This window comes from Parus major, chromosome 1, assembly GCF_001522545.3.
Source record: "Parus major isolate Abel chromosome 1, Parus_major1.1, whole genome shotgun sequence".
Lineage (NCBI taxonomy): Eukaryota > Metazoa > Chordata > Aves > Passeriformes > Paridae > Parus > Parus major.
Window position 1 is genome coordinate 959,474 of NC_031768.1, and position 25,133 is coordinate 984,606.

General features: G+C 47.7%; 1 protein-coding gene across 5 annotated transcripts in view; it reads right to left on the bottom strand.

The window, feature by feature from the left end:
• The window catches only part of ITSN1 (intersectin 1), a 98,370-nt gene that overhangs the window by 69,987 nt on the left and 3,250 nt on the right, over nt 1–25,133 (bottom strand). For 4 of the 5 annotated variants that reach the window (XM_033517186.1, XM_033517237.1, XM_015618743.3 and 1 more), the window contains exons 2-4: nt 2,642–2,701; nt 1,437–1,529; nt 722–785 (exon numbers count right to left, since the gene is read on the bottom strand). In XM_033517186.1, coding sequence (XP_033373077.1) covers nt 722–785; nt 1,437–1,529; nt 2,642–2,669 — 185 coding nt within the window. In that variant the 5' untranslated portion in view covers nt 2,670–2,701. Of the gene's footprint in view, nt 1–721; nt 786–1,436; nt 1,530–2,641; nt 2,702–13,684; nt 13,741–25,133 lie in introns of those variants that run through there. The other variant, XM_033517202.1, reaches the window with a different exon arrangement.

Here is a 25,133-nt window from a genome sequence, read left to right on the forward strand (position 1 = left end):
ATTCCATCCCAGCCCCTGCCCACCCTGCCAGGGAACAATCCCTGCCCAAGATGCCAAGATCCAGCCCTGCCCTCTGCCCCTGGCAGCCATTCCCTGGCTCCTGGCCCTCCACACACAGGTCCAGGTCTGGCAGGGTCAAAGAATTAGGAGCAGAAAGACCTTCATTCCTCAGGAAAATCTGGCAGTGTAGGAATGTCTGTGCTGTGTAAAAGGCACCAGATTTGGATCTGGTTGAACTCACCACAGAGGGACAAAAATTTCCAGTTTCAAGCTTTGACTCCAACTCCATTGGAAACAGTCTATGTCAATCTTCATTTTTGTAACAAATATTCCAGGTCTTGCCTAGGCTCTCCCATTAGCAGATTTATAACTAATTACTGTGCTTAGCAATTGTATTAGTGCAGTTTTAACAGAGCTGAAAGCATTTAGCAATTTGAGATGAGGGTTTCAAACTGCCATTTGGGACACCCAGGGCCTCCTGCCCACCTGGGGCATCTCCCAGCCCCTGTGCCCCAAGGCTGGACAGTTCCATGGGGTTGTGGTGACCCCAGGGCAGGAGCCAGCACTTGTCCCTCACCCCAGTGAGGCCAGGCCAGGTCTCCAGGCTGCCCCAGCTGCCCCTGCAGTGCCCTGGGGCACAGGCTCAGCCAGCCCAGCAGTGTGTGTGCATCTCCCACCCACCCCCTGAGCTGGGCTGGCCCCAGCCCCACCCCACACTCACCATATCTGTGCTAGCACTGGCTGAGGTAACCCAGACTGGAAAAAAAAGTTCCTGGCTTGATCACCTGTAAAATAAACAGGACAGGCTTCAGCTCCAGCCCCAAACAGCTGGCAGAGGGAACAGGGAATCAGGAGGTAAAAATACCTGCAACAGAAGCCCAACCCATTCCATGAGGGATGATCATTTATAAAGCACTAAGAAAATTCAGTGTAAGAGAACAGAGTAACAGGAATCCTATTGCCTTTGAGACCAAATTTTGATGAAAATTTATTAGGATCAGTGCAATTCCTTGATTTGGAGCTTTACTTCCCACTGCTTCAATCAGTTCTGCATTTAGATCTTTCCAAGAGGTCAACCATGCTGATGTCAGTGCTGTACAAACTGAATTTCTAAACCTGATTTCAGTTAAACTGACACACCTTTATTAAATCAGACCTTTTATTCATTACAATATTAGTGTGGTGGGCTGGCCCCAGGCACAAAGAACCCAACACTCCCTTCCACAGCAGGATAGGGAAGAGAAAACATCAGAAAATAACAGAAAAGTTGGGGCTGATGTGGCAAAACATTTGAACAATGGGATATAAAATAAGAAACACCTGTTTGAATTTTCTAATTGTTATGACCATATGTCTGGCAGGAAGCTCTGCACACATTTAGGCTCACTAGTTAAGATTTAACTAAACAAAATTACAAGTGGGAACTGTTTGTTTACCAGTGATAAATCCAGCAGTTGGTTTCAGACTATGGAACTGTTGATCATGCTTTGCTCTCTCCTCCACAGTAATAGCCCAGATATCCAGGTTGCCTGGTTCAAAAGAAAGGGAGAAATGACATTAAGACTACCTAAAAAACACCCTCTTTCTTTCTGACTGTAATAATCTCACAGCATTCTGGGTCATTTGCCCCCCAGAGCACACCCAGCTGGAATTCCAGCTCCTTTTTACCTGCAAATCTTCCTGCCCAATATCCCATCTGACCCTGCCCACAGAAACTCCCTGAAAAGATGCAACCTTTAAGTACAACCAGAGCAGTTTCTCTGGCTCAGCACTGAGATTTCTCTTTGTAATCCTTCTGCAGATCAGCTGCAAAACTCAACTCCCAGATGGACTCCCTGGATCTGCAGGGCCCTACAAGGAAGAGGGACTGCTCATCAGGAACTGAGTGACAGGACAAGCAGGGCTGGGTTCAGACTCAAAGAGGGGAAATCCGGGGGAGTTATTCAGAAGGAATTGTTCCCTGGCAGGGTGGGCAGGCCCTGGGCTGCCCAGAGCAGCTGGGGCTGCTCCTGGATCCCTGGAAATGTCCAAGGACATTGGGGCTTGGAGCAGCCTGGGACAGTGGAAGGATGGCAGGGGTGGGATGGGATGAGCATCCCAATCCAAACCAGTCTGGGATTCTGTGGGATTCTGTGATTTCATGTGGACAGCAAAAATCCTGTCCCTACTGCACTGCCAGGGCCCATCCTGGATTTTTCACTGCATCTCCAGATGCTGCAACTTCTGCTGTAAATGAAGAGCTAAAAAATGTGTTCCCTTTGCTCTAATCTAAATGTGGGTGACAGGACAACAAGGGAAAAACTGGAAGTGATACCACCCAAAGGCATCTGCTGGACCTTTGAGCAACTAATAAGTCCAGGAACCACGAAAGGAAAAAGCATCTGCATTTCTCCAGTCCAAGTGGAGCAGGATGAGGTGGTGCCCCCCTGCCTGAGTGGCCTGGATGTGCCTGGATGTGCCCTGCAGGGACAGAGTGGGGCTGGATGGGATCAGTACAGCACACAGGGCTCTGTGCTGTTGGCTGGGAGGTGTCTGCAAAGCCATCAACAAACACTTCCCTAGGGAAAACTCTCAGAAAGGAATGTGTTTATACCAAGATTTTGCACAAGGAGCAGTTCAGAACACACCAGAAACCACTTACCCCCAAAAGGTGTTGGAAACTGAGCCATGGTTTTGTCACTTTTAGCTTGTTAATAGATGCCTGGAAAAAAAAATAGATAATCAACATAGTATGTTCCATTTTCCACATATTTTCTGTATGATTAACTACTACAGAAAAAAAAAAAAAAAAGGCAGTGAAGAAGCAGGATTGTATCAATACTTCCCACACCAACTGGGACTTCCAAAACTCAGTGTCTCATTTTTGTACCTCCCTGTGCATCTATGAGGGCATCTTCCTACCAGCAAACTGCTACATTTCAATTCTGCTTTAAGAACAGGCTCAAAGCCAGCCTTTATTTATAAAAAAGTATTTCTTTATAAATAGCCAGAGATGGAGTGAGGGCAGAGCTCAGATCCCAGGGATGCTGCTCCATGACTTTCCTGAGTGTCACAACCCCTGCTCCTGCTTAGGAGGGAAATTGGCTCCATTTCCAACTGTTGAAACCAAACATCAGTGATCTGGTTTTTATTCCTGACACAAAATGCCCTTGCTCAGGGTGCCTTTGTTTTAAACCACACACAAGATAAAGATGGAGCTTCATGTCCAGGCTGCTTTGGCTGCAGGTTTGAGGAGCACCAAGGTGCTGTGGGAGTGGGGGGAGCCCCCAGGAGAGCACCTCTGGCTCTGCAAACAAAGCAAGCACACAGGCCCCAAATTTCATCTGGACACAGAAAAGGAAAAACATTTTTCTTACTGCCCACAAAGGCTGACATGAGCTGCCTGAGCCAAGGGACAATGAGCAGCACCGGAGCCGCACAACAATGAGCAAGGGCCTCTTGTCCTGCCAGATTCCACTCGTGTCTTCCAGGCAACAGCAGAAAGGCAAAGGGGAACAGAATCGGGAGAATAATTTAGGCTGCTTCAACAGCAGCAGAAATTTATCAATATCCCTAAGAAAAGGCATTCACTTGCACCAACAATTTCCTTTTGTCTGAATTCCTGTTTGCTCCCCTCCCCATCCCCCTTTCACACTTCCCACATTCTCTTCTGGCTTCCAACTTGGGAACCTCCTCTGTATCCCCTCCCCAGATGTCCCTGCACAAACCCCTGGCGTTTTTGCCAGCCAGGCTCCCCAGCAGTTTGAATTTAGGGTATGATGGACACAATCCTGACTCTTTTTCCTCATGATTTGGCCAAGGACACGACTCCAAAGCCTTGTGCCCGAGGCCAGGGAAGGCAGCTGATGCTGCTCCGTGCACACACAATCCTGGAACATTACATTACCCCAAAAGTTTCACATTCCAGGTGCAGAGATCCAAGTGCTCAGACTGAGCTCCCTGTGCTCCCAAAAGCATTCCTGAAGTGCTGAAAGATCAGCACTTTTATCTTTGCCTGTGTTTTCTTATTGTACTCTGCTGTGGGAAAGAGCTCAGCGATGCTGCTGGGGTTTATGACTGCAAGGAAACCATGAGGAAAAAATAAAAGGAAAAAAAAAAGAGGAGGGGAGGAAAAAGGAGGAAGGAAAAAAAGGAGGAAAAAGTAAAAACAAACCAAAAAACCAACCAAACAAATAGAAAACTAAAACAAAACTAAACTTTAAAATAAATAAATAAAAAAAAGAAGAAAACCCCAAAGCAGAAGTCCCCCTCTCACAGCCTGGGCAGTTTCCATATTATCTGTTCTTTTTAGCACAAGGGGAAGCAGCAGAGCATTTCCAGAGCTGAGACCTCCAGGGAAGAGCCTCCTCCACAGACTGCCAGGATTCCAAAGGAACTGACTCCCCTTTGCCTTGAAGACAGGAGGAAGAGGAGAGGGAGTGGGAACTCTGAACACCAGCCCCATGCTGGATGCCAAGGAAAGCAGAAACTATTCCAAAGAACTTCAAGAGGAAAAAAAAAAAAGAAGAGAAAACAACCCAAAGCCAGATGAAATAATGATGAGGGAATAGAGAGAATGAGCAAAGAACTGTGCTTAAATGTGAGAGGCTGAAACCCAAACCAGACACAAACTGTGGACAGGGAAGACAGGGAAGCAAACTGAGGGAAAGACAAATCTCTCCCTTGCTGGAATATGCTGGAGTTTGCTGTTTATTGCTGATGGATTCCCCAAGTTCCATAACCACAGGTTTCATTGTGCATGACTGAGGTGACACCAGGGGCCCCAATTCTCTCTTCCAAAGCCTGGACCAATGGATTTCTGGGGTCCATCCTGACCCAAGTTGCTCTGTGATTCTGTTTTTGGGGTTGAAGAGCTCAGGGATGGAGAACAGGTATTATTTATTCCCAAAAACATCTGGCACAGTTATATTATAAAATATCATATATATGTGAAGTATAAAGCAAAGAAACCAGAGCAGGATCCCTGGTGCTGGAAAAGCCCTCCCAGCCCAGGGAGTCCCAGCTGTGACCTGTCCCCACCTTGTCCCCAGCCCAGAGCCCTGAGTGCCACGTCCAGCCCTTCCTTGGGCACCTCCAGGGATGGGCACTGCAAAGCTCCCTGGGCAGCCCCTGCCAAGGCCTGAGCTCCCTTTCCATGGGCAAATTCCTGCTGCTGCCCACCCTGAGCCTCCCCTGGCCCAGCCTGAGGCCTCAGCTCTCCTCCTGTCAGGTCTGTGGGGCACTGGAGCACGTTGGTGCTCCCAGGCCAGGGAGAGCAATGCCAGATCAATGACATTCCAGGAGATCAATAATTTGAAATGCCCACAGGACCATTCCACAGCTGCTCTCTGTGATTGCCCCTGCTCAGGGCTGTTGGCCTGTGCTGATCTGGGCAGACAGAAAGGCCCCTGGCTCTGAGAGCTGTTCCAGTTGCACTGAACATCTCCTGGATTCCAGAGCTTGACCTCTGGGTCACCTGGCAGGGGGAAAGCCCAAAAAGTCTGGGAAATCACAGAATCATGGAATGGTTTGGGTTGGGAAGGACCTTAAAGCCCATCCAGTTCCACCCCTGCCACAGCAGGGACACCTCCCACTAGAGCAAACTCCACAAGCTCCCCTTCCACGGATTCCCACAGAGCTCAGAGCACAAGGAGCCTTTCCCCATGGCTGACCTGGGGATGATGAGATTCCCCCTGGCACAGGGATGGAAAATATACAACAAACACCAGGAACAGGGCATTCCAACAGCACCAGCTTTACATTAGCTACAACTGGAACTTCTATCACCTACACAATTATCTTTATAGGCACTCATGAGAAACATTTGCTTACCCCCAGCTCTGAGGGAGGGAGACAGGCCCTGCCCAGCCAGCTCAGCTCTCAGGGCTCTCTTCCACCTTCCACTGCTGTAGATAAGCTCAGAAATCCTTAAATTCTTGATCCTCACTCCAAATTATTTCTTCTCATAAACCAATGCTCTATACACAAGCAGTGTTTATATACATATAAAATATATATGACCTAACTGTAACCCTAAAAGTTGTTCATATAAAAGTAAAACTGAACCACATAGAAACCAACTCCATATATGAAATCTCAGCTAATATCTAAATTTAAATACTGATGTTTAAAGATTTTACCTCGAAAAAATGAGCAGGTTGAAAATAACTCTAGTAAAAACATTTATTCAGGGGAGTCAGACATGTATGAAAATTCCTTTCACAGTGTATGATACATGGACTTAAAAAACATGGCTCAAAACTTTATCAGAGTTTCTATTTAAAGTTAGCTGTGCTCTGCTGAGGCCACGTTTACAGAGAAAACTGCAATAAAGCCACAGGAGGTATAAATTAAGAATAATTGAGCTATTTCAGCCCTGCATGCCTTTACACAAACATGTTTCACACAAAAAATATCCTATTTTTATTTTCCCTAAAATGCAACACAGCATTTCTATTCCTAAACAATTCCTTATGAGATAATTCTTGATCTGAATGCCAAAATTAATTCCTGAGGACACTTATCAGTCACCTTCCTCCTCCTACAGGAAAAAAAAAGGGACAAACCCAACCAGATAAAGTCCCCATATCCTCCAAGAATTCCAAATGACAACAAAATCCCCCCAAGCAGGACATCACATGAGTGTCCCAGGCTGGCAGCAGGGTTTGGAATTTGCAGATGTTCCATGGGAAAGCCTCTAGACCAGGATCAGTCAAGGGACTCAAAGTTTTAGCAAAGCCTGGTAATTTTGGAACAATGTTTCAAAACAAAAGTATTTTGAAACATTCAGGGAATTCTGATCCTTGCTCTTCGGAGATCAGATTTTAACTCAGTCACCACTTTGCAAAATTTTCCAGGGTTTCTGTTGCTTATAGGAATAACTGGGAAAATAAAAACCTTCACAAATGTCAAGTCCTGCCATTTCTTCTATTTTGTACCAAGCACCCAGAAGAGATTAGCAAAACACCTCCCCACTGCAGACATTTTTCAACACCTGTGGCAATGATCAAACTGCTGAGAAGTCACTTGTGTATTCCAGAATCATGGAATGGGCTGGGAGGGACATTAAAGATCATCTGCCTGACAGGAGGGGACAGCCAAGGGGGAACAGGGACAGGAGGAGAGCTCAGGCCTCAGGCTGGGCCAGGGGAGGCTCAGGGTGGGCAGCAGCAGGAATTTGCCCATGGAAAGGGAGCTCAGGCCTTGGCAGGGGCTGCCCAGGGAGCTTTGCAGTGCCCATCCCTGGAGGTGCCCAAGGAAGGGCTGGACGTGGCACTCAGGGCTCTGGGCTGGGGACAAGGTGGGGACAGGTCACAGCTGGGACTCCCTGGGCTGGGAGGGCTTTTCCAGCCCCTGGGATCTCTCACACATAACTCACCCCAGTAACTCCAGTTCAAACTGAACTGTGACTGGATTACAGCACCCTTTTCAAGAGGTGATTGACTCTCATTTTAACACAATGAAAAGCCAGTGCATCACTCAACTGTTTCTAAACCTCTTAATAAGAAATAAGTATTTTATTTTCAGTTTAATAGTTGGTGGCTTCATTCAGAACCACCAGACCCTGTAAAGCAGGAATTCCAGGAGTTTCTTAGTGCTACAGTTTGTTGATTTTTTTTCAGTTGCCTTTACTCACACAGGTACAGCAGCAACCTGTTTGCTCATTTTATTTGTTTTGGGGGAGTGTGTTAAAAATCCTCATTAACACAATGGCAGTGGGTGATCTCTGACTTCTCCTCCTTCAAAACAACCCAAAAATCTGAAAGACAAGAATTAGGTAGTTTGGAATACTTGCACACCCACAATAACCCTTAACAGCAGCCTGACACTAATCTCAAGAGTGATCTGGAAAGCAGGACAAGGAAATGCAGGATACCCCTGTGGGATGTGAGTGTTGTGTGCCCTTGGATCTCCAGCTCTGGTGTGTTTGACAGACCTGGAGCTCCTCGAGCACATCCAGCAGAGCTGAGGAAGGGCCTGGAGCATCTCTGTGCCCAGGAGAACCTGAGGGAGCTGGGGCTGCTCAGCCTGGAGAGGAGCCCCAGCTGAGAGGGGCCTCAGACCTGGGGTGTCCCTGTCCATCCCTGTCCGTCCCTGGGGTGTTCCTGTCCATCCCTGCCCGTCCCTGTCCATCCCTGCCCGTCCCTGTCCATCCCTGTCCGTCCCTGTCCATCCCTGTCCATCCCTGTCCGTCCCTGTCCGTCCCTGTCCGTCCCTGGGTGCAGGAGGGGCAGAGCAGGCCCAGGCTCTGCTCCAGGCCCAGCAATGGCACCAGAGCCACGGGCAGGGGCTGAGCCCAGCAATTCCCCCTGCACAGGAGCACAACTTGTGCCCTGGGCAGTGCCCAGAGAGGGGCTGGAGTCTCCTCCTGGGGATATTCCAGAGCCACCTGGACACAGCCCTGTGCCCTGAGCTCTGGGATGGCCCAGCTGGAGCAGGGAGCTGGCACCAGGTGACCACTGTGGTCCTTCCCAACCCCACCCATCAGTTGGACCCATTCATGGAGTCACCACTCCATGAATACCAAGAGAAGCAGGTAAAGCAGGTGGGTTCTGCTATTTCCATCCCATAAACTGAAGACAGTTGTACTTTATTTCCAAGCTGTTCCTCCAGGTGTGTCCATGGCTCTAGGATCCCTAAGCAGTGGCACTCAGGAGAGACTCCAGGAACAAAAGGGAAGCGTGGCCAAAGCCTGGAGTCCAGCTTTGGTTGAGTCTGAGTGCTCTGGAACCCCTCAGTGCCAGTTTTATCCTAATCTTATGGGAGTACAATATTCTAAGAGGAGTCTGACAGTCACACCACACCTTTAACCTGGCCACCCTTAACTCTTCAGCTCCCAGAGAGCACAGCTGCTTTGAAAGCCCAGTGCAGCCAGGATCATTTTTGTGGGCATTTTCCCTTTACCACATTTCTCTCCAGTTCTCACAACCAACCTTGTTCCTTCTCTCACTGCCTCTGCAGGAACCAGCCCAAATGGGTTAGAGAATAAATTACTATGTGGCTTTTTCAGATTATCCCTTTCCTTATTCCTGCATAAACTCTCACACCTATTCCACCCACCTGGGGCCACCTCCTGTAGCGAGGAGGGCACTGCTCAGCACATCCAAGTCAGGAAGATCATGGAAATATTCCAGGAAGTGGCTGATAAACTTCTTCCCTCCCTTTCCTACAGATGCCCATGACACAGCTCTACAGGAACTCCCATGTTTTGATCCAGCTCGATGTTTTTAAAGGAATCAGGGCAGCTAAAGGAATAGGTCAGAGCTGTAAAGTCTGGCTGGGACAGCAGTGGTGCCTTCCAGCCCAAAATTTAATTCTTGGAGGCCTGATCTAATCCCACATCGCTATGCTGTGAAAATCCACGTGCTTGTTTCAACTTTAGAGCTGATCCTTTGAAATGGGGACAACAAAAGAAGAAGAAAATCTGCTACACTTGAGTTTCACTTCACCTTCTCCATCTCTGTCACTAAGTACCAGCTCTGCTGGGGGAAGGGCAGGAAGGAAGAAAAAGCCCTGAATCAGCACAAGTGTTGAGTCAGGGAGTTCAGGATGTGCACATCCATTCCCTTTCCCCTCCTGCGAGGCAAATGCAGCAGATAAAAGGTCTGGCAGGGCAGGGAGAGGCTCCAGCTGGTGATGAAAGCAAAGGCTCTGTCCTCTGAAGGAGTCATGGAGGTCACTCTGTCCCCTGCAAGCAGCTGCTCTCCTGAACTCTCCCAGTTACATAAGTGCAGGGCTCTGCTGGTGCTGATTTGGGAAGCAGATTTTCAAACCAGTCATTTAATAGGAGAATTATTCAGCATCTACCAAGCCTTATCAGCATCTCAGTAGCTGTGTCAGCCCACAGCACCACTGCCTGAGGCTGCTCCTATCTCCCACCCAAGGACATTTTGCTCTGAATTTCTTCCAAGCTCTGTCTTCTCAACTTCTGCAGGACATGAGGAGCTCTTCAGATGCACAAGCAGACCTTAATTGTGGAATTTAGGCCAGGATTTCTGTCATTCACCTTCCTTCTGGTCACACTTAGCCCTGCTGCTCCAACACCCATTGAGCACAGGTGGCTGAGAAGAGAAAGTGTCCAGCAGAAAAGAAAAAGCAGATTTATAGGGAAGAAATGCAAATGTTGGAGGAACAGTCAGTGAAACTTCCAGGGCTGTTTCTCACAGGGACAGGACAGGCCCTTGGGCATTTGTAAAATCAAGGGATTTCCTTACATGGCAAAGGGGGCTGAGCAAGCACCACAGGGAGGGTCAGGGACTCTCTCCCTTTGTCAAACATGCAGGGGCTGCATAAAGCCTAAACAAGGAATTAAACATGAAATTCCACTGCTAGAGCTCCTGCCTCCTATTTAAAATATCCTTAAGCACACTCTAAGGAAATGAAGCAAAAAAGACTTCACTGCATGAGACAGGGAATATCCCAAAGCAAGAGTTTCCTGGTTGTTTTCCTGAAATGACAACAATTCCCTTCAAAATGCCTAGAACCAGTTTTCACACAAGAGCAAAACCATTCCAAGTGTGACCACAAAACCAGGCAAGTGACACATGAAATGGGATAAGGGAAAGAGCAAAAAGCTTGCAAGATAAAATGCAAACTGTAGATACATACAGAACATATGTAAATATACACATACATTATAAAAGGCACAATCTAACTTAAAAATCCTATTTCTGTATTAAATAAATGATTAACTGACTGCAACTACAGTCAAATGACAAAAAAAAAAAATTGTGTAAGGGCACGTGCCAAGCTTTCTTTCCAGATGACAACTGTGTTTTCCCATCAATTTCACATAAACCAGATTCCTGCATCTCAACAACAACTGGAAAAATTTCAACCCTTGGCTGGGGTAAAGGAATCAATGAATGTTTTGGGGTGGGAGGGATCCTAAAGCTCATCCCATTGCACTTGGGCACAGACACCTCCCCAACTGTCCCAGGAGCTCCCAATGTCCAGCCTGGCCTTGGGCACTGCCAGGGATCCAGGGGCAGCCCCAGCTGCTCTGGGCACCCTGTGCCAGCCCCTGCCCACCCTCACACAGAAAGATTTCTCCCCAGAATCTCATCCAACCCTGCTCTCTTCTAATGTTGAGATACAAGGTCAGGGATAATCCTGCTGGATTCATTGCCATTCAGACACAGCAAATAAATGAGCAGAAAAGACACAAAACAAGGGAAGACTTTCCACGTATTTACTTCACTAGACTTGAGGGGTGAGGAATTATGGAATGAGATTTTCCCAAAGCAAACAGAGTGAGGTTCAGATTTGTCTCTACACAAAGCTACAGGTCAAGGCAAGAGTTTGAACAGCCAGATTTCAGCTCCAGCTCTGCCCCACAGCAGCATCACTGAACCACTGAGGGAGCAACAGGATCACTCCAAGTGACCCCAAGTTCCAGCTACTCCACATTTCTGCCAAGGGCTGGGAATCATTTCAGGCCACGCAGGAGAGAACAAGGATATGCACACAAAGCAAAGAATTCTAAGGAAGAATCTAGATATGGAAGACAGGGTTTTGGTTTTTTGTTAAGATCCATGTATCAAACAGGGAAGAGATGCTCAACCTCACTGCAGAATTACATGGAGCTGCTCTGAAGGATGCAGGTTGTGGGGGAGGCACCACATGCACAGGCATTTTCCATGCTGCCTCTAGAAAAGTTTGTTATGGTCCTTCTTTAAATGACCCTGGAAGTCTGGACAGTTAATAACATTGCAAAGAGTAATTTTCCTGTCCTGAAATGCTTTAATATGTCTTTCCAGGATAAAAATTCCTTTCCTGAAAGAGGATAAGAACATTAAGGCTGTTGTTAGTGCTAATGCTTTATTTACTGTAAGTCACAAATCTGTGGCATGGGAAGGTTTGTTTACTGTAGCTCACAAATTTCTCCCCTGTGGGTACTTCAAAAGTCGACTGGTTTGCAATTCCCTGTAATCAGGAAAATTTGCTACAAGGCTGTGGGGCAGCCTTGGACTGGGAAAAAAATCCAGTTGCAAAATTGTAACATGATGCTGATTTCCCAACATAATAGATGTAAAAAATCTTTCAAGTTTGATTCAAGAAGAAAGCCAAGGCAGCTGTGAAAACAAACCTCCTCCTTAAAACCCTCACATTTGCAAGTTTTTAACATGCTGACTGATACTCAGTGCCCAAGTACACCCACAAATTGCTCTCCTGGGAAGTCACAGCCTGATCCTCACTCAGTGTGGCTGTGTGCTGGCAGCAGGCTGGTTCCTACAGAGCCACCCTGAACTCTGCATCCTCAAGAGAGAATCCCAGGATCCTGAGGCTGGAAAAGTCCTCCCAGCCCAGGGAGTCCCAGCTGTGACCTGTCCCCACCTTGTCCCCAGCCCAGAGCCCTGAGTGCCACGTCCAGCCCTTCCTTGGGCACCTCCAAAGCTCCCTGGGCAGCCCCTGCCAAGGCCTGAGCTCCCTTTCCATGGGCAAATTCCTGCTGCTGCCCACCCTGAGCCTCCCCTGGCCCAGCCTGAGGCCTGAGCTCTCCTCCTGTCCCTGTTCCCTGGCAGCAGAGCCCGACCCCCCCGGCTGTCCCCTCCTGCCAGGGACTTGTGCAGAGCCACAAGGGCCCCCTGAGCCTCCTTTGCTCCAGGCTCAGCCCCTTTCCCAGCTCCCTCAGCCCCTCCTGGGGCTCCAGACCCTTCCCAGCTCCGTTCCCTGCCCTGGACACGCTCCAGCCCCTCCAGGGCTCTCCTGCAGGAGCCACAACTGGATCCAGCTCTCGAGGGGCCTCTCAGAGCCAGCACAGAGGGACAATCCCTGCCCTGCTCCTGCTGGACACACTGGGGCTGATCCAAGCCAGGATGTTTCCTCAGCAAAGGCAAGGAGAGAAAAAAGGTAAGTGAAGAAACATGGTAAGGAGAAGTCAGGGAGAGGAGGGCCAAGGAATGATGAAGAGCAGGAAGGGCAGGAGAGAGCAACTCCGTGGTATAAACACAACTCATCCCTTTCCCCCTTCCAACTCCCACAGCTCTTACAGCCCTCCAGCCAAACCTCCCAAAGACTGAGCTTTCCAAGGTTCACACCTCTGGGCAGAGATGAAACCTGCTCAGGAGATGGTGCTACACCCACCACAGAGCAATGATCTGAAGACAGAAGTTTCCTTTAGGGTCTGACTTGCCTTAACAGCAGCTTTGAGAAAACCTTTTCCTGATCTTGAGCCCAGACCTCCCTGAGACAGCTTGAGCTGCTCCCTCAGGTCCTGTCCCTGCTCACAGGGAGCAGAGATCAGTGCCTGACAATGACAGATATGAAATTTTGTACAATTTATAGCACAGGAGGAACAAGTTGCACAACTCACACCTCATACTTGTGGATTAAACCCAACAATCCCAATTCATCCAGGTGATATCAGAAGCTGTTGTCACTTTGAAGGTGCTATCACCCCTGACTGTGGATCAGGATTCCTTTATTTCTCCATCTGGCTTGTTAAAAATAGGGATAATTTGCCTTGGCAGCAGTCTTGTGACTCCAACAGGAGATGGCTCGAGGGCCACTTGCTGCAGCAGCAAACCCAGTCCCCAGCAGGGCGTGGGGCCAGCAGGGGAGGCAGCGTGAGGAGCAGAGGCTCTCCCAGCTGGCACTGCAGTCAGCTCAGCTCCACTCCAGCACAGCATTCTCTGTGAGCTGGCAACTGCCAACATCCCCAAAATCAACTCTGCTTGCTAAAAATACATTTCTGGTTATTTACCTTCAGAGCTGAGATCTCAAAATGAAAACTGGCATTCTAATGATGAATCCACAGCTTCATCAATCATTACCTTCTGAAAAAACAAGCAAGAATTTATGGCAGTCACTTGGCTGCAGAAGTGTAACCTAGAGTTATTTTACAGGAAAGATTAAGTTGTCGATATTTCAATTATTCAAAACCACCCTATACCAAGGCACTTACAATCAAACCTTCATTGGTCAAAAAAGCCTTCCTCAAAATCAGCAGTGAAGTTGTCAAATCTCCTGAAAAATACCACAGGCATTTACTGGTGCTTGAAGTGAAGAGAAAACCCAAAATGAACTTGCTGAGGTGAAGAGTTGGCTACTTGCAGAGGAAGGAATCTGGACTTTTGCTACAAAATTAACTTGTCCACCTTTGGGGAAAGAAAAGGGTAGTAACACTCAACCACCATTGACACCAGGAAAATGAATACATAGAACCAGAGAATGGTTTGGACAGGACCTAAAACTCCCAGACCAAATGTCCAGCCTGGCCTTGGGCACTGCCAGGGATCCAGGGGCAGCCCCAGCTGCTCTGGCAATTCCATCCCAGCCCCTGCCCACCCTGCCAGGGAACAATCCCTGCCCAAGATGCCAAGATCCAGCCCTGCCCTCTGCCCCTGGCAGCCATTCCCTGGCTCCTGGCCCTGCAGCCCTTGGCAATTGTCTCTCTCCAGCTTTCCTGGGGCTCCTTCAGGCCCTGCAAGGGGCTCTGAGCTCAGCCCAAAGCTTCTCCTGGCCAGGCTGAACAATGGCAGCTGGGCCAGCCTTTCCTGCCAGCAGAGCTGCTCCATCCCTCTGCTCATCCTGGAGCCTCCTCTGGGCTCTCTCCAGCAGCTCCAGCTGCTCCCTGGGCTGGTCCCAGGGCTGGGGCAGCTCTGCAGGTGGGGTCTCACCTCAGGGGGCTCAGGGCACAATCCCAATCCCTTTCCTGCTGCCCACCCTCTCCCAGGGCTGCTCCATCTGCTCATCCCAGCCTGGACTGATCCCAGGGGTTGCCCCAACCTGAGTGCAGCACTCTGTACTTTCCTAATGCAGAACCAACAGAGGCACTGAACGTGCCAAGGATGATCTGCAGCATTTGCCAGGTGATATGTTCAGTTCCCAAGCTGTGACCAGTCAGATCAGGCCCCATGGAGCACTTATTACATCAAATCCACTTTGCTTTCTCACAGAAATGAATAATTAAGTACTTGTAGAGATAAAACTACATGAACATTCCTCAGTTCTCATCTGATTAAATGCTGCTGCTGACAGTTTGAGAAGCCAAGCACTCAGCACTCCAAATGTTCAGCTGGACTGGTGCAACTTTCAAGAAGGAAACCCCAAATTACAAAAGAAAAAAAAAATCCAGTAAAAAAAAAAAAAAAGGCACTTCCTATGTTTAAAGGAGAAAACAGCAGCAGCAAATAATCCTCAATTAAGTCCCCCAGCAAGAGATGCCCTTACACTCTACATTGAAGAAGGCCATTAACTCACACACTTCCCTTTTTATTTGTATTCTCCAGCAAACATTATCCATGACAACTTTCAAGCTACAGGAGCTCTATATGGCAACAGCTCATGGCTTCCAACCCTGCTGAAGAATCTTACTAATTATTTCAGCTCTCAGTATTGAAACGAGGATAAATGAAGGAATAACACAACTATCAGGGCATATGTTTGTCCATGGCTCTTTTAATCATTGCTTGGACAGCTTAGAATTGGAATGCTTGAAGAGTAGGAATAAAGGGAAGAAAAAAAACCCAAGCAGCACCTCCTGTTCCTTCAAGACATGAACAAAAGAATTTTGAATTGGGCCCAGCAGAAAAATCAACATCTTCCAATCCTGAGATCATTCCCTCAGCCTTCTGAAAGGTTCCTGTCCCAAATGAGGGCTTGCAGGGGCCTCCCAAAGCCTGGCTGCCAGCAGCCAGGACGGTGTCAGAGCACTGTTAAAATCCTCCAGGAACTGGAGGTACCAACTGGCAGAATCAAGTGGGAATGAGGCAAAGAAACTGGGGAGGAAATGCAACACCTTGGGACAATGTGCACTAGAATCTGTCAGGGAACACTGGGGACACACCTAAGAACCACCATGGAAAAGGGAAGCAAAACTTGCTGAAACACAGATTGGCACAACAGAGCTGAAGCCAGAAATCCCAAAAGGTTTGGGTTGGAGGGACCTTAAAGCTCATCCCATTCCACCCCTGCCATGGCAGGGACACCTCCCACTGTCCCAGGCTGCTCCAGCCCCAATGTCCAGCCTGGCCTTGGGCACTGCCAGGGATCCAGGGGCAGCCCCAGCTGCTCTGGGCACCCTGGGCCAGTAGCCCAAATCAGGCTACACAGAGAACTAAGTTTTGTGTTTTGCTCACCTACTGCAAAATTTGGCAAATCTTCTGTGAGTCTTTCTTTGAAATTCATTTCATTGCTGACAGTTCAGGAAGCTGTCAGACCACTTCTAAATAAAACATGCAGAATATTAAGACACATCCAAACACACCTGCCTGAACAGGCAAACACCACTTGTGGCTTCCCCCAAACCCTGGAGAGAACATTCCTAATAAATCCTGCAGGGATACAGGATGAAGGGCATGAAGCATCCTGCCCACGCTGTTTCAGGCTGGTTTCCCTGAACACTAAAAAAGTTTTCATTAGATAGGTAAAAGCTTTAGGTTTGATATTCCAGGGGGCTGCACATGGGAATTCAATGGAGCCCTGGAAAACATTCTGTGTGCAGAAGAATTGATCTGCTTTGGAGAAGAGCAGATGCAGAGTATCAAGCCCCAGTAACACACAGAAATCATGTGTAAATTAAGCATTAGGGAAAAAAAAAACCACACAAAAAAATATCAACAGAAAGCCTGAGGGGGAATCATAGATGTTTCAAACAGGATCTCAGAGTTGCAAGTGAGATTTAATTTGGTTTCAATGCTAAGTTCAGTGTTTGAGACCCATAACAAACTCAGACAAACCTCATTTTTTAAATGCTTCTCCCTAGACTGGACAGACTGAACAGATACCCAGATCTAAGGGGAAAAAAAAATGAGCCATAACATTAAAATGTAACAGCCTGGCCAAAAATATGAGTAACCAGATCCACAGTGCCAGAGGTCAGAGATCCACCAGCACTGCTCCTGCCAGCTATTGAAAACCAGGAATAAAGGAGTCCTGCAAGGAGGCACTAAGCCAGCACCATCCCCAGGGACAAAGAACTTCACACATTTTTTCAGCTACCTTGCCAATAACTTCTCCACTGTATCCAACACTAACCACTGAATCAGGAAGGAATATAATGATTCTATAGCAACCAGCTGTGGAGATATTTTTCAAACGGAACAAACTGGATACAAATGCCAAATACTCTCCCAACAAATTTAGTCTATTCCTAGTGGGAGGAGAAAACTCTGTTCACTGCTGTGATCCAAAACACAGTGTAAATCTCAGTTCTGCACAGAACTCGGGCAGTTTAAAATAAATCTGATAACCAGGAGCAGATAAACAGACACCCAGGTGTAGCACCTTTTGTTACTCTGCCAGAACATCACTCCAGCAGCCTCTCTCCTCTGGAGCAGCATTTCCATAAGACTTTTCCACACTGGTTGCACTCCCCTCACCAAAAGGCCAACTTTCCTAATATTTCCATGTCCCTTGGAAGAGTTTATCAGGGAATCTTCTGGGGAGGTGAAGCAGTTACACAACACATCAGCCCTACAGTGGCACCTGCACATGAATCACAGCAAGAGAGCCCTGGAGGGGCTGGAGCGTGTCCAGGGCAGGGAACGGAGCTGGGAAGGGTCTGGAGCCCCAGGAGGGGCTGAGGGAGCTGGGAAAGGGGCTCAGCCTGGAGCAAAGGAGGCTCAGGGGGCCCTTGTGGCTCTGCACAAGTCCCTGGCAGGAGGGGACAGCCGGGGGGGTCGGGCTCTGCTGCCAGGGAACAGGGACAGGAGGAGAGCTGAGGCCTCAGGCTGGGCCAGGGGAGGCTCAGGGTGGGCAGCAGCAGGAATTTGCCCATGGAAAGGGAGCTCAGGCCTTGGCAGGGGCTGCCCAGGGAGCTTTGCAGTGCCCATCCCTGGAGGTGCCCAAGGAAGGGCTGGACGTGGCACTCAGGGCTCTGGGCTGGGGACAAGGTGGGCACAGGCCACAGCTGGGACTCCCTGGGCTGGGAGGGCTTTTCCAGCACTAAGATCCTGGGATTCTTTAATCTGGGTTCTGTAAACTCTCAGAACAATGCAATGATCTGGCTGGCCCCATGTTTGGATGAAGCCACTCCTGCTCTAGGTTTCCTGGTGTGCAGAACCGTAAGAAGATCCAACCTCCTTGCTGTAGCCCAACAAGCACCTCAGCTGAAGCTCTTTTCTCAGCAGAACAAGAATGAGACACCCTGAGAATTCATGTGTGTGCTCTCCCCTAGCTCAAATACAAAAGAGAAAACCTCAAGGTAACTTGTAAAAATAAGGAAAATCAAGCCTAATATTAGGTTCATGTACATCAGCCCAAGTGCACATCCTCAGAATGCTTATTTTAGAAATCTACAAATCAAAAGGAAAGTGGAAACCACCTATCTAGGTAACAGCTCTGCTTCCTTCTATCACAACAAGGCTTTGTTTCTATTTAAATCTTCACAGAATAAAATTTTTAATCTTTAATGAGAGACAAAGCCAATCTAATGCAAGATAGAATTATTAGTAGAATGTATTCACCTGGTTTCATAATACTGTACAGGGATAACAACAGAACTCAATAGATAAATAAATGTTTGAGATCACAGAATGGTTTGGGTTGAAAGGGACCTTAAAGCTCATTCACTTTGCCAGGCTGCTCCCAGCCCCAATGTCCAGCCTGGCCTTGGGCACTGCCAGGGATCCAGGGGCAGCCCCAGCTGCTCTGGGCACCCTGTGCCAGGGCCTGCCCACCCTGCCAGGGAACAATTTCTGCCCAAGATCCCATTCCCCTTTGTCCTGTCACTCCATGCCCCTGCAGGACTGCAAAATGCCTCAGCTGAGATGGATTCCATCTCTCTCCTTTGGTCAGTCCTGCTCACCTGGTGCTTTCTCATCTCTCCTCCCCAGCTGCAGGGCCTGGCTCCTCGTGGGGATCTCTGCTCCTTCACAAAACTCCTGGAGAACTGGCACAGAGTCCCCAGAGCAGCTGGGGCTGCCCCTGGATCCCTGGCAGTGCCCAAGGCCAGGCTGGACATTGGGAGCTCCTGGGACAGTGGGAGGTGTCCCTGCCATGGCAGGGCTGGCTCTGGGTGGGCTTTAAAGTCCCTCCCAACCCATTCAGGGATTGCCAGAAAAGCCCCTGGTACAGAACCAGAGACTGCTGGTGTCACATTAAACTCATTTGTCAGAGCAAAGCCAACCAGAGAAGCTGCATCCTGCTGTATCCAGGCCACCTGCAACCTTCCACCCTTTTCTAGCCCTTGCATTTACTGCCTTTCCAAACCTCTCCAGCTAAAAGGTACCTCAGATAGAGAGAAATTGCTCACAAGGGTCTCTGAGGAGGACTCAAGGAACTTTTGTTTAGTAAGAAATTATTTCCTTTTTTTTTTTTTCTCCCTTCTGAAGCTGGGAAAGGATGGTAAAGCACAATAAACCTGCCCACTAAAGGAAATTAAGCGTCACCAGAATTTCAGTGCTCGAGTTTCCCGAGTCTCATTTCAGTGCACAAAGCTGGACTGAGTCAGCATTTTTCATTCATAACACTGGCAGGATTTTCAAGAGGGTGTTTTAAACACGAGGACTCAATTTCTGTCACTGGTTAGAACCTCCCAAGCAGAATGTCTCATTTTAACATAACAATTGGAGAGATTCAGCACGATTATATTCCCTGCATGCATGTAGTTGCTGCCCTGCCCCAGCTAGATTGTGCTTTGCTATCCCTAACAAACCCCAGGTGGTTTAATCCAGGATTGTATTAAAGTAATCCAGGGAAAGCCGGAACTTGGCATTAGCATAACAGATTCTAGAAACTCTAGGAAAGCAACTCCAGCAGGATAGCCTGATTTCCTTGGAGCCACAGAATAACATTTTCCTGCTTGAAGCACACAGAGAGCAAGAAAAAAATGCAACATTATTTCTGCTGCTTCATGTGATTCCTGATTGCAGCAACTTTATCATCCATCAAAAGATCCTCCCTGCATCTTACTTCCACGGAAGTCCTTAAAATCCCTCAAGACACAAAGGGGACAAGAATTATTATTCAGCCATCAGCAGAGCCCACCCAGCACCCAGTGCAGCTGAACAGAGAGCAGCCTGTGAGGCTGAGGTTCCAGCTAACATGTCATCCCTGGAACACGCTCAGCTCTGCGAGCCAAGCACCAGCACGAGCCAAGGCGCTGAAAGGTCAGAGCTCCAGTTCTTACCCTGCCTCCAAGCAAGTGGGGAGCACAGCAAGGAAAAAGCAATCCCACATATCCCTTATTCTTTTCAGTCCTGCAGTTCTCCTCCTCTCTCAGCAAAGTCTGTCACACGAGACAGGCTGGAGCAGAGTGAAACCAGCTCAGATGCCACCATTTTGCCTGAGAAATTCTGAATTCTCCAGCTGAAACCTCAAGAGTTTGGCTGCAGCTTGACCAACAAGAACAGCACAAATCAGCGCTGGAAAGAGCTGCCCAGGGAGCTTTGCAGTGCCCATCCCTGGAGGTGCCCAAGGAAGGGCTGGACGTGGCACTCAGGGCTCTGGGCTGGGGACAAGGTGGGCATCGGCCACAGCTGGGACTCCCTGGGCTGGGAGGGATTTTCCAGCACCAGGATCCTGGGATTCAGTGAAATGGTCATGTCTAAAGGCTCAGAGATCCCATCACATTTTGTAGTACAAAGACTGTATTTAAGTGTGATTAACAGCAAACTTCACCAGATTTCCTAAAATCACAGAATGATGGAATATCCTGAGCTGGGAGGGACCCCCAGGGATCCCCCAGTGCCCCCCTGCCCTGCCCACACCCCCCAACAAGCCCAGCCTGGGCATCCCTGGATGCTCCTGGAGCTGTGGCAGCCTCGGGGCCGTGCCCATTCCCTGGGGAGCCTGGGCAGTGCCAGCAGCCTCTGGGGAAAGAGAGCCTTGCCCTAAAAGCCAACCTAAATCCCTGCTGGGCCAGCTGCAGCCGCTCCCTGCTGCTGTCCCAGCTCACCAGAGAGAAGAACAGGAATGGGCACCACATGTTCATGGAGTGCTGCAGGGACAAGAGAGGCACTCAGGGGGTTTGCTTTTAAGTTCTAAAACTCTTTGGGTTAAATATCCCCAGTAGTTAATACAGATTAAGCTATTTTTTGAGCCATACAATAGCATTTGTCAGCAGTTCAGAGCAACGTTGAGAGCACTTGACTGTAAAGGATGCAGCTTTTTCCCTCCTCACAAAGCAAAATTGTTCTGCTTGCATCATCTGCAGACAGCACGAGTTCGAAGCAATGCCCTCAGATTTAGATGCTGAGTTGAAAGAGCAGCACCAAACAATCCATGCCAGACAATCCTGCCAGACTGCAGCTGGAGAACTTCCTATTCCTGTGTCACAAGAGCTTGCCAGTCACCGCGCAGAGCTCTGGGATTTACGGGTCATCCTTAACTTCTGACTCTGCAAAAAGGATGACTAAACAACCTAAAAAAAGCACAGAACTGGTAAAGTGAAAATGCTGCACAAATTTCAGCTCCATTCAGATTACTCTGATAACAGCTGTGATAAGGAAGCACATTCTGAGCATGGGTATCACCTTTCAGCAGGTTGGGGTCAGAGACCAGGAAGCACCAACTGGAAGGATCCATCTGGTTCAGTCCCACATTAATTAAGGATCTTCACAAGCCCAACATCCCCTTTTGTCCCACCAAAGGCATCTGAAGGGCTCTGGGCCCATGGGAATTTCCAACCCTGAGACCCAATGGAACCAGGGATCCCTGAGCACAGCCAGCTGGAGCTGGTCAGTAATGTCTCCACAGCATTGAGTGCTACACCACCCAACAAACAAACTGCATTTGCCTTCTGGCCACGCCATCATCATTTGACAACATTTCCTTGAAGCCACCTCATTTCTCAGCAAACTTGATTTCAGTCACATTTCTTAAAATCCATGCATTACGTTAAATAGCAGGTTGCTGTTTGCTCTTTAATGAGCAGGTTATATTAGTGTGGTTTGAAGTAGAATGAGAATAGAACAGCAGAATATGCAGAAGTTTCCAAGTTGGATAATGGCTGTTTCCAAACTTTGTCCTTAAACACTTCAAAAACCCACAGTGTCCTGCTGTGAGTCTCAGTATAGATGACCTTATGTGAAAACATATTTTAACACTTTTGCTTCATGCTTTGTTCATGCTTTGAACTCTTTCTCTGAATAGAAATTTTGCAAACCAGAATTTTAAAAAATACATCTATAAAAAAGACAACTATAAGGAGCAGTTGGAAAAGAATGGGGGAAAACCTTGTTACACATCTGCTTTTAAATTTACTTCCCTGAACACCTACAGTAACTTCATGCCACACTACTTTATTCCAACAAAAAAATCTGCCCTCTTCTTTTTGATGTTTATTCTGTTGTTTGCAATTCAAGCCCACAATGAAGAATAGAGGTGTTAGCAAGGAAGAAAATTTTTGAAGTATTTCAGATCCTTCTAAAACCCAGTTCCAGTTACAAAGTTTTTCCTTGTTGGGATTGGCCCTTACAATCACCAACAGAACAAAACCCATGAACACAAAATACAAAGGGTAAGAGGGAGAGAACACCTGCCAGCCTTCAGATAATGCTGAAACTCAAGAGACCATTAAAATGAAGAAACACAGATGCAGGACAAAAGAGAGGAAAAAAAGAACAGGTAAGAATGGGGATGGCTGCAGTCAGGGAGCTGGGAAAGCAACCACAGGCACAGGCAGCAGCTGCAGCAAAGGTGCAGGGGAGAGAGCTGCCTCTAAAAAATCAAATTACACCAAATGTCCGTGCAAAACAGCCACCAGCCCCAGCCCTGAGTATCACAGCAGCCTGTCTGTCTGAGAGCCCCAGAGAACTGAGTTCATCCAGCTGGGGCTCACATGTGACTCAAAGGAAAATGTCAGGATTTTTGCTCAAGAAATTCAACGATTACATCATCCCATTTGGTACATGACCAGATTACTGGCATTTTATTACAAAACACAGCTCTCTAGTTGTCAGCTTTTATTATTCTCTGTAAGAATTAACTGTACTTCCCCAAAATACCCTGAAGATTTATGAAGTTACTAGAACTTGCACTGGGTAACTGAGCTCCTGGCTGCACCTCCTCAGCAAAAGCACAGGAATCCTCACAGAATCTGTCCACACCTGAAGGCCACATGCAAAACTTACTTAAAAGCCATTAAATATTGCACCTTGCAGTTCACAGGCCAGCCCATAACCTGGTGCCTGGGAATCTGAAATTGCAATGTAAATTAAAAAAATGTATTTTTACAGTTAGAATAAAAGGCTTTATCACCATAAAGGCATGATGATTAACATAATTCTACATTTAATTTGTGATTAACACAGAATTGGCTTGACTGTATCTTCAGTTTTCAGATCAGTCTTGTGAACACTTAAAAGCACCAAGTTTCCAACACACAAGCAGAGGTGTTACATTGTACCACAAAACAAAGACTGCCATCGAGAGAGCCCTCCCAAACTCCCCCTGACCTTCAGAAGCTGAATGTGCAGCTGCCTTTCTCCAGCCTCAGCTAGCTGGGCAGCTGAGGCTGTTCAGGCTGTACAGACACAGCTGAATTCCCTGCCCAGCAGCCAAGGTTGGATCTCCATAGTTCAGCTGGGAGGGCAAGGAACAAAAAGTCCGTGTGTGCTTGGCAGGAGGAGCATCAGGCCGAAAACAAGAGAGGCCTCTTCTCCTTCCCCCCAAGATGGGTGGGAGCTCTTCTGCAAACACACAACCAGACATCACTTAAACCTTTCTCTCACACACTGGTTCCAAGGACTCAAACAGAGAGACCTAAAGGTGCTGTCAGAAAAGACAAAAAGTTCTTGTTTCCCCAAAGCAGCTCTGCCATGGGCACCCTCTGGGTGTCAGGATTCCTGCAGGATTCCAGAGGGAGATTGGAAAACCTGGACTCCCAAAAGTACAGGATGGGTTGGGCTGGGAGGGAAATCAAATCCCACCCAGTGCCACCCCTGCCATGGCAGGGACACCTCCCACTGTCCCAGGAGCTCCCAATGTCCAGCCTGGCCTTGGGCACTGCCAGGGATCCAGGGGCAGCCCCAGCTGCTCTGGCAATTCCATCCCAGCCCCTGCCCACCCTGCCAGGGAACAATCCCTGCCCAAGATCCCAAGATCCAGCCCTGTCCTCTGGTAGTTCGGATTATTTCACAGGAATATTTAACTGCAGTAAATATTTACAGTTCTGTATGGAAATAGAGAAACCCATGTGCTCCATAGAAGGTTCATTCTGAGTCCAGCAGAGAAGTGCCAACCATCCCAGCTGGCTGCAAGGGAACCCTCCTTCAGGAATTACAGGTGTAAATCCAGGTGTTCTGTGTATTTTGAAAGTGTGTTAATAACTATTTCCTACAAACTGTGCATTTCTATGGAGTACATGAACCTGTACCTTGAGATGATACAAAGCCAAACCCTTGTACAGTCATTTACAGCCAATTAGTCATGCCCAGGGCTGGATCCTTCAAAGACATTGAGGGAGAGAATCCCCTTGGAAATCTGAAGGATCAAAACACGAAGGAAAACCTGAGCTTTTGAGACAAAGGCTCTTCAGTGGAATTATTTTAATAGTGTCATTAGGGTTTGCTAAATCTACATTATTAGTAGCAGTATATTTCCCTGGAACGTGGAATATACCATCAGGCCTGAGATTTTCCAGGATTGCCATCCCATAAAACCTTATTCTTACAAACCCATGGAATGGAGAGCTCTCACAACTGTGGGCACACACAGCCATGAGGGACAATGCAGAGAAAGGGGATTGGAAAGTGCTGTGGAAGAGAAGCACCGCAGAGACTGAGGTTTCAGACACTCATGATTATTTCACAATTCCAGACATGCATTTCACCACACAACTTATTGAAAAGTAGAGTTCACAGGGAAAAAATGTCCATTTGGACACTAATTAATTCAATTACCTTAAAAACAACACATGCAAAAGTAAAATATAATATCCAACACATGTAAGTGGTAAGAGAAAATCAAACCATGGATGTGCTATGTCAGTTAAGTTTTCTGTGTTTTGACTGATTGCAATGAAGGGAATGCTGTAAAAATGCACCCTTTGCATCAAAAATAGAATAATGTTTCTTCCTGGGAATGCCCAAGAATACCTCTCTTCACTCTTCACTCAAAATTATTTAATTTCTATTAAGCAGAAATTTTCTATTCTGGTCAAGAAGCTGATCCTCTGGAGGGGACAGACAATGCCCTGTTTGCATAGGAGAGATTAGTTTCTAATTACTACCAGTAATTAGTGCTTTCCTGCAGCTAAAGCTGGAATT